This window comes from Talpa europaea (genome assembly GCF_964194135.1).
Source record: "Talpa europaea genome assembly, chromosome: X".
Taxonomy (NCBI): domain Eukaryota; kingdom Metazoa; phylum Chordata; class Mammalia; order Eulipotyphla; family Talpidae; genus Talpa; species Talpa europaea.
Genome location: NC_140081.1, coordinates 11,400,361 through 11,410,430, shown reverse-complemented (window position 1 = coordinate 11,410,430; position 10,070 = coordinate 11,400,361). Strand labels below are relative to the sequence as shown.

General features: G+C 41.4%; 1 protein-coding gene across 1 annotated transcript in view; it reads right to left on the bottom strand.

Moving 5' to 3' along the window:
* Positions 1-1,003: 1,003 nt before the first annotated feature.
* Positions 1,004-10,070, bottom strand: part of PHEX (phosphate regulating endopeptidase X-linked) — a gene marked incomplete at its 3' end in the record, with an annotated part of 158,003 nt that continues 148,936 nt past the window's right edge. The window contains exons 19-22 of the mRNA XM_084258817.1: positions 8,828-8,893; positions 7,690-7,794; positions 3,964-4,040; positions 1,004-1,106 (exon numbers count right to left, since the gene is read on the bottom strand). Coding sequence (XP_084114943.1) covers positions 1,004-1,106; positions 3,964-4,040; positions 7,690-7,794; positions 8,828-8,893 — 351 coding nt within the window. The remainder of the gene's footprint in view (positions 1,107-3,963; positions 4,041-7,689; positions 7,795-8,827; positions 8,894-10,070) is intronic.

The following is a 10,070-nucleotide window of genomic DNA, read 5'->3' as shown; positions in this document are numbered from 1 at the left end:
ACCAGCTGAGCCAAAATAGAAGGTCATTTTGGATCCTCCTCAATGTGGCGTTTGTCCCTTTGCACAAAAGGGAAATGAAAGCCATCTATTCCTAGTGGGGAATTAGAGTCATTTTCTCCGTGTCTGCTCATTGCAGAAACAGGAGAACGCACATACAGGAAGGAAGGAAGACAGACGGGACCTGCACTAAAGGAGGTGACCAGCAGGCAGACGGGGCCACTGAGGTCTGGGAGATGAGCTCAAATCTTGGCAATTTCATCTCGTAGGTCCTTGCTGTTGCATGACTAGGAGTTTTTCCTTCTCCTGGAATTTAAAAATACATCATTTTCCTTCTATTCGATAAACTCAAATCTTTTACCAAGTAGCCTTTCTGCCAGCTTTGTCCATGCTGACTTGAATGGGGTGACTTGCTAACAACATAACGGTGAGGCTCGTTTTCATCCTGAAAGATGCCAAAGCTGAAGGCAAGAATATCAGCAACATTCATAAAACAGAAAGCTAGCCTATCTCTAAGTTGACTACCTTATCATGAATAAATGCTGGCTAATCATGATGCGTAAAACGTAGCCTGCTTTCCACGGAGCAGTAAAACTTCCCAGATGTACACCCACATGTGCTCATCATTGAGTGTTACAAGTTTAACAGATTGATGTTTTTTGTGGGTACATTCTACTGGGCCCCCTGCAAAGCCAAAAATTAAAACAGTATGTTCCACACTGAATGGACAATGGCAACAATTCAGCAGATAACATTTTAACAAACACAGCCTAGGGATTTATTTTTTTTGGCTTGGTTTTCTAAAGAAATATACTTGGTCCCCTTCTTGCATTCCATTTTTTAAGCCCTAAAACACTGACAAGATATAGTTTCAATCTAAGCACTACCCAAATCATGAAGATGCTTTGGAAATAAAAGTCCTAAGGGGAACATGGGCCTAAGCAGAGGATGATGAGTGTCGAGTGCAGCTCTACTGGAACTCGGGATGGACAAAGCAGTGCGCCGGCTACCACAGTCGACAAGAGTCCGTGCCTCTGTTCATTGTGGAATTGGAGGGGCAGTTGAAAGCCTTCCGGAACTCTTCAAAGTTGCTAACTGCACCATTGACCCTGAAAAAGAAAGGCGAAGGCATGTGTCATTTAATTCTTACATATCAACAGTTTCTGGCTAAAACTGCAGCAGCATCTTGCTCAAAGGATGTTGCATTTGTCCAATCTGTCAACAGGAAGCTAACTGAAGCCCAAGATGGTGAAGGAAATCATGTCCGGTAGTAACTCCCAAGCATTTCCACTGCAAATATTTTCATCACAGAACTAACTGGCCCTCAGGTAAATTTCGAAAGAAATAAATAGAGCTGAGACTAAAACCAGCACCTCCTGAAGACCAGACAAATGCTCCTATTAATCTTCCAAACATCTCCAAGTTCCTATAAACTGTAGGATTTGCAACTCCTATAAATTGTATAGTTCTATAAATTTATAAATTCTTTTAAACTGTAGGATTTACTGATACTTAGCTTTTCTAAAATTTTATAGCAACTTTTGGGGAAGGTTTACCTGATATAGAGTATACACATCTTAAATGCAAAGTTCACCAATTTTTTCATGTGTCTATACCCATGTTACTACCACCCAGATCAAGATGGGGTACTTCTGGCATGTAGAAGGTTCCCTTATGTGCCCTACCAGTAGTACCTCCGAGGCTAACTACTAGTCTGACCCCTCCCACCATAGATTAGTTTTGCCTGTTTTTGAACTTCATATCACTGGAATCACACAGCATGCCTTCTGACTTCTTTCATTCAATGTTATGTCAGTAAGAATTACCTCTGTTGTTGCATTTCCAGCTAGCTTTAAGGAACTCAATTCAATCTACAAAAATGCTTTTTCCAAATTCCCATTAGGTTTGAAGGCTCATATTTATCTAGAATTCAGCTCATGCAACCAAAAAATTAATGAATGCTGGCTAGCTGTTATTGATGAGTAGTGCTTTACTGGAATTAACTCCGAGATCTGGTGTTCTTGCAAGTTCCCCAATTGCAGTGAAGACTGCAGATTTCTCCTCGGCACTTTGATTGTAACTGCCTTTTGGAAGTGCTATTTCCACTGTGTGATTTCTACACTCAAAATCTATAGCTCCTGCAGAAATCACTAACAAGCCACAAAAAATTGCCCCGCCCTCACCATCTATTTCTTACTCAACTACATGTTCAAAGGGTTGACTAAAGACTCAACATTCTCGGTCACTGACTGATTCTTCCCTGCTGACTTTGTTACCTGTGGGCATTTCAATGAACATAATGGCCTGTGTCCAAAAATGCTCCAAACCTCTTGTGTTTCAGAGCTGGGATGTATGGGTAGGGATGCATGTTTCATAATGTGATTTACCCTGGGCAAGTGTTAGAGATCGAATTTAGTTGATGATTAGTAAGCATTCTCTGCAAATTATCAGCTAAAATACAACATCACAGGCAACTAGTTAGTAAAAGGAAATTAGTTCCTAAAACCTTATCTGTTCAGTAATTAATCTACTGTGCGGTTCCCTCTGCACCATTTGTCAGTGGGAGCACATTTGAGTCCATTAGAGACTGTCACCGCTCCTGACAGTTTAACCCAGTGGGGGAGAATTTCCAACACAGTGATTAGGTTTTTATGCTATTGGGTAATTTATAGTCAAGTTCTGAGGCACTTCTAAGGCAAGGTTTTTCTGAACAAGATTTTAAAATATATGAGGAACTTAAGATGACTTTCTTGCAGTATGCTAATGGATTCATTTAATCATTAAATAGGAAGATATTCAGATATAATATGTTCGAAGCAAAGAATGAATAAATGTTATGGTTTTCTTATTTCCTTCAAACTGTGCTAGAAACCTAGCACAGGGCAAGTAATTTTATATTTACTTAATATTTTATACATTCTGACAAATAAGAGCAGAATTCATATTCCTCTTTCCTTCATCTATAAACAATTGTTTCAAATTACCATTTAAAACAAAAGCCAAAATGTGGAGCAGATGACTCTAGAAATGAATTATAATAGTCCAAATCACCATCTACCCTTCTTTGTATTCGGAGCTATTCTGAAAGTGGGTACTCAGTTGTGTCTGTTGGTTGGTTGCATGAAAGAACAAGAGGCGCTAAACTGGATATTCCACAACCCAAAATAAACTGGAGCTCTAGGTGTTTGAAAGCAGAGTGCATATGATCTCGTCCTTATCTAAGAAAAGAGGCTTTTGGGACCTACAGGAAACAAGGAGGTATTACAATACACCAAATATTCCTGTTTACTGAGCCCCCAGCTCACTCTTGGCCCCTATGGAATTCTGCTTTCAAAAGCTGGAAGACAGCAGATGGGACTTACTCTGAAAGCTATGGTTTGGATTCCAAATTACCTTTGGAGACTGATCACAATCTCACAGATCTCATGACACAGCACTAAAGGTGTGTACAAATATACAGGACAGAAATTTAGTTGAGAGGGCCTCCCCAGTGGCGCAGCGGGTTGAACACCACGCCGTGAAGCTGTCCGCAGCCTCTGCAGCACGGGTTCAATCCCGGGTCGGCCAGGGAGAAACCCACATGGCGTGGCAGACCTCTCCTGCCTTGCCGCTGCTCCCCTCAGCGGTGTCTTTGGTCCATCTGCCTGTTCTGCTCCCCACTCTGTATCTGGTGAATTCTCTCACCCTCCCGTGCCTCTGACCTGTACCCCAGTTCTCTTATAAATAAATCTTTAAAAAAAAGCAATTTAGTTGAGAGCAAGCTGATTACATCAGCCCCTTACTAATGAAAGAAAAGATGCTTAGCTTCTGTGGGGCCAGATTGTTTTGCCTACATGATGGAGACATCACTGTTCACAACAGACTTCTGCTCAGACGACCTATTTGGTGGAGCACTGGGTGACGAGGTAGGGCAGGAGGAGGACAGATGCCCAGTTTAAAACTAGTGCCACCCATTTGCCTGTTTACCTAAACTGAGGGGGGCTGTGAGCACCAATTTGGACTTGTTCTCGGGCGGCTTCTGGTCTGTAGGAATTGCACCTCACCTGGAAAAGAAAAGCATCCCAATAATTACATTGCACTCCAATCACCCATTTTCTATCACCTTAACTGTTTCACATTATACGAAAGAGTAATTTTGGAATCAATGGATGACAAACAGTTTCCGTAGACCAGATAAAACCTTCCTGAGTAGTAACATCTATTATTCTCAGCTCCAGAGTAGGTTTATCATTGTGAATAACTCCACAATTTGAGTAAATTAGGAAGATTTGCAGACAAATGCTTTAAATCAAGAGAACAGCGTATGTGTCAAAGACTATATTCAGTCAATTAGTATGATGCTTACAACAGCTCTTCTCAAATTTAACCATACTCATTCAAATCAACAAAATGGATCCACCATCTATTACTCAGGATGTCATGAGAAGTTAGTATTTTGCACCAATTGCTTTGCCTGCCTGACCCTCGACAGGACCTTGCATAGGCCACTTCTCTGTCTCCTTTGAAGTTAGGTATGGCTATGAGACTTGCTCCAACCAGAAGATATATCTATATCACCTCTTGGTAGGAGCTTTGAAAACTTGGCAGAAGTTTTCAAAGCCTTAAAAACAATTTAAAATGTTACATGAAGGGGCAGTGCACATTACCTCGTATTTCTTTCCTGCTCTGGTGGTGACCATGGATGTGCTTGTTGAGATACACACTCCAAACCCAGAGCCTTGCTCTGATCCATGTGGGATATAGAGCATGAACAAGAAAAGAAACTCGCTTTGTTCTTGCACTGCGATCTACTGAATCCTGGCCCCCTGTGTGTCTTGAAATATGATAGAGTTCTGAAGTATGAATAGAACCAGGACACGTGAATATGATGGGAGAATTCCAAGTGGAGGGAAAAAATGGAAGCAAGGACACACTTGAGCAGAACATATTTGAACAGAAAGCAAGACAATCAGCTTGGCAGGATTGTGAGGTGCCTAATGATCAACCGTGGAAAATCAGGGGAGCAAGAGGAGGATGTCAGATTTCTGAAGGTCTGTGCAATAGGCTACAGTGCTTAGGTTGTATGTAAATATTGGTTTTGAGCAGGAAAATGATAAAAGCATTTTTTTTAATTATCTGGGGCCTCCCCCGTGGCGCAATGGGTTGAGCGTGCCACATTGTGAAGCTATCTGCAGTCTCTGCAGTGCAGGTTCGATTCCCGGCTGGCCAGGGAGAAACCCACATGGCCCGGCAGACCTCTCCTGCCTCACCTGCTGCTCCCCTCAGCAGTGTCTTCAGTCCATCTGCCTGTTCTGCTCCCTGCTCTCTCTCTGGTGAATTCTCTCACCCTCCCACGCCTCTGACTGTACCCCAGTTCTTGTATAAATAAATAAATCTAAAAACAATTTATCTGGCAGAGGTATATAGTAGGAGGGAGAAATTAGAGACTGTTTAGATTATTTGTGGGCCCCAGGAAGATTCTCATGAATGACCCGAAGTAAGCACAGTGAGAATGGAGACATTTAGAAAGAGAAGAATATCTGGGGGGAAATCTGACAGGTCGTAGCAACAATGGGGGTACAGAAAGCAAGAGGTGATGTGATGCCATCGCTCTGGATGAAGATGAACTGTCAGTCACTGTGTTCTAAATTTGACTTTGAAGATGCCTTGGAACATTTTTGCTTAATTTCCTCAGATGCTGGCTAAGTGTAGTTGTCTCTGGCATTTCATTTTACCTCATTTTTAAATGCTATGTCTTATATTCTTAAATTTTTAATATGTAGTATTGTCTTAGCTTCCTATGTCACTTAAGGGATTTCTGAAAACACATTAGAGTTGTTACTGTTTTCCTAATACCTTCCCAGGAGGGAAAATAACTTCACTGGCCCTATAAGAAGACTTAACTTCAATGTGCAAAAGATTGAAAATCTCCTTGTTCTGTCAGTAGGAAAAGCTCTAAGATAAATTTCTCATTAGTGATATAAAATAGCTTTCCATTTTTTCCCTAAATCCCTTTAGTTTAAAATAAATCAGATATGGTTGAGAATTTTGAGACACTTAAAAATTATGACTGCAATGTTATTCTCAGTTTACTTCATCTACAAAGAGCTATTGCAGGCCAGGGTATAACTAATAAGAACTGATGGACCTTGTACCTTGTCTTCTGAACTGGGGTCAGCAAGCACTGTTGGGAAAGGGACAGATAGCAAATATTTTAGGCTTTGCTGACTATAAGGTCTTTCTGTGAACTACTCAACTCTGCTGTTGTGGTACAAAACCAGTCACAAACAACATGTAAAGGAAAGAGTATAACTGCCTTCCAATAAAACCGTAGTTTTAAAAACAGACAATAGGTCATATTTGGCCACTGAGTCCTAGTTTGCCAACCCCTGCACCAGAAAGTTCTATTTTGTGTGTGCTTATTTTAGACATAGGATCCAGTAGTGACCCAAAAGAATTCTCCTTAGCTGAACTGTGTTAGTTTTATCTGTTCCCAGCAATTCCTATAAAAATGTCAAGCGTCTTCAATATTGCCAACACATCTTTGTTGGGTGTTACGAAGATACATAAGAGCAAGGATCCAAAAGCTCGGCTGCAGAAATAAAACTACAAGTCTACAACATTTAGGGAACAATTAAATAGTCAGCTGCATGGTTATGAGGGAAAGCACAAAGCAGTTGGAGATTTTTTTGTTAATGAGAAAGGGAATCTTCGGGGAAGTTTGTGGAAGGTGTGACACAGGTGGAACCCAACATGGATCCTGACAGAGGAAGAGGGTGTCAAATAATCTGAGTAGAAGAAGAATCACATTATAGAGAGAAAAGCAAAAGCAAAGCCACCAAGCCAGTACTGTCGATGACACTGTGGGATGGAAGTGAGGATACTAGCTACTGGGAACCTGATAGAGCTGTAGGAATTTAGAGCTGGTTGTGCAGAACCGGTTGTGTAGAGTTGTACTGATGAAAACTTCCATCTAGGTTTGAACATAGATACATACTCGCCCACTGTGAGGCCACGCATCAGAACCCTCAGCATCCCCTCCCTGGCTTTCCTGAAAATGAGGCCTATGTGTTTGTGACATAAACCAGCGCAATAACCAATAACAAAGAATTGGCACTTGCCTCATGAGTCAGAGACTCCAATTCAGAACTGAGTTTAGTGTACTTGCACATCTTCCTTCACTCTCTGACCAGAGGACCCATTAGACTCACAATAGAGTGGCATGGCTCTCCTTGCCTTTGTCGCAGTGTTTCAGCTCTAGCAGTCTTCCACTTTCATTTGGAAGTTGGGAACGTGGCCTTGAGGGTCCCCGACAGGTTGAGAGTGGCGGATATAATCAACAAGTGAGGCAAAGTAGAAGTGCAGGAAAAGGCAGGGCCATGAAAGTCAAAGAGTGAGTCACTAGAAATGGTTATAAATAGTATGAAATATATTAAGAAGTCAGGATACATTAAAGAAATGTCAAACACGTAAACAGAGGGCTGGTAACTCACTGGATAAAAAATAATAAATCTTGTCTAAATCAGGTAATTATATCCCATAGGACTTTAAGAAGGTGAATTATATCCCCCTCAAAAAAAGCAGCAAGATAATTTTAACTGAAATCAAATTTATGCTATTAAACCTTTGTTCCAAATCTTTGTGGAAGGTGTGTTCCCTTTGTTCCAAATCTTTGATCAAGGGAACACGTCAGAGTCCCACGTTTCTACTCACGTGAGCATAGCTCAGGAAGAAGAGCTGGTTGTTAGTGAATTTGATGCCTGGTAGGAGAAGCTCCTCTACTCCCTGCCTCTTGTCATCCACCCATTTCCGATAAGCCTGACAAGAGAAGCAGAATCGATGAGCCTTTGCAGCGAAGGCTCTCCCTTTCCACGTCCAGCCAAGTGACATTAAATACATCCTCCCCCCTGTGCAACTCGTATCCTGTCAAGTTCTCCTTTAAGAAAACAAACCCCTGGAAATGCAAGTCAATGTCCTATTGCTTCATGGTGAGGTGGAATCACCTACCAAAAGACTTTACAGTCGATATATTCATTGAAAGCAGCTGGACCAAAATATTCAGATGGCAAATGACTCCAAAAAACATCAAGAAGAAGAAGAAGAAAGCTGTTCTTTCCATTCCCTCCAGGAAACAAACAAATCTAACACAGTGGCAAAGCCTTATGGGAGGGAATCTGAGGGTCGACATATTGCCAATTTTTAATTTTGCCAAGTAAAAGGGAACACAATCAGCTTCTGCCACTGTCATTTAATAAAATCAATATATTTTCACAAGAATATAAGATGGATATTGCCTCGGAATACTAGGCGGGTCTTTACACGAAATGCATTTAAGCTTTATAAAAATCTTTCCACGTCATTCTTCTGTTTCTTGTTTAACCGCAGACCATGGAGGATGAAAACATTATTATGGCTCTGTACCTGGACCACTATATGAGAACCCCTAGCCTCTGGCAATCATTTAGAAGTTTGATATTTCAAGAGAAAATCACGAGGAGAGAGCTGTTCTCGAGGAAAAGTCATATGAACCTAACCCCGAGGATATGTCTGTGGCATGCTTTGATATTGCTCTGAATCTGTCTTCTGCAAACTATCCTTTAAATGCATGATTAATAGCAAATATTATTCTTTCGGGTGACCATACACCTCAAAGTAAAATAGACGGAAATGCAGCTCTCTTCATATCCTAGAGTAAGAGTCAACGGGGAACTCGAAGTCTATTTACAGAAACATATAGAAATTGACAGGATATACTGAAATCTAACTCCTCCAAAACATGTCTCCTGGGTAAACTGAGGTGCACTAAACAGTTTAATTTTTTTTAAATCACAGCAGATGCAACAGCGCGTACCCTAAAAGCTTCCCGCAGTCCTCCATTATCGGCAATATTTTCTCCCAAGGTCCTCTTCCCTTTCACCTAGCCCAGAGAAAAAAAGAAAACAGTGGGTTTCACAACCAACCATCGTTCAGCATGAGGCAGAAACATGAGCGTAAGAAAAAGTGTCATATTTTAAAGAGAAAATTACATTCAGTAAATCAGAGGTAGTTGGATGTATTGTGAGATCGCAGACTAACCCGCAGTAAGGTGCTCCTGATAGAATCATTTCCACTTGATTATGCTACACATTTATCTCTCACCCACCTCTTTATTCTCACCAATTTATCCAGCTCCAATAAAATATTAACAATATTCTGAGTGACTCTGGTTTAAGGGGGAGAAAATAGAAATGTCAATACACGGGTTACTTTCTCTGATGAACTCACGTAATTTGAGTTTTCTTTTCGGTACAGTTCTATGTCAAAGAATTTACCATCCACACAGGAACAAGATTTCCAGACCAACCATCACCATTTTGCCTTCAGCAATTTCCATGAAAAATTCAAAGGAGGGTGGCTGTCATAGGAAACAAAAATCAAATGGAAGCAGCACAGACCACAAGGTGGAGGCTGGCCATATGGGTGACAACCAGCCAAGCAGGGCAAAGAAAGTCTTGCATGCAGCTAAAGATTGTTTGCTAAACCCTTCAATGGTGTTTTAGGACAAAAGATCATCTAAAGCAATACAGCCCACGAGTCAGATCCAACCTGCTGCTTGTCGTTGTAAGGGCTGCAAGACCGGATTTTACCTTTTTGGTGATTCCAGGGGAACACTGAAAGAGTGATACGTGGGGGCTGTGAAAATGATGTTCAGACTTCAGGCTCCACAAATCAAGCTTTATTGAAACTCAGCCATGCCTATTTGTGTACAGACTGTGGCTGTTCTCTTCTCACCGTGGCAGAGTAGCCACAGAGCCTTCCTGGTCCACAAAGGCCAAATTATTTACTGTCGATCCCCTTACAGAAAAGGTTTGCCGTGGGAGGCACAGGACCCCCACCCCAAAGACGACGAGGTCCTAATCACCGGAACCTGTGAATATGTTACCTTATATGGCAAAGGGGACTTAAAAAATCTGATTAGGTTAAGGATGTGGAAATGGAGACACCCACCTGGATTATCCAGGTGGGTCCACGGTAACTACAAGGGTCCCTAAAAACAGGAAAAGAAAGTCAGGAGAGTGTGTATGAAAGAGATGCAAGGAGAGAAGACTCAACCG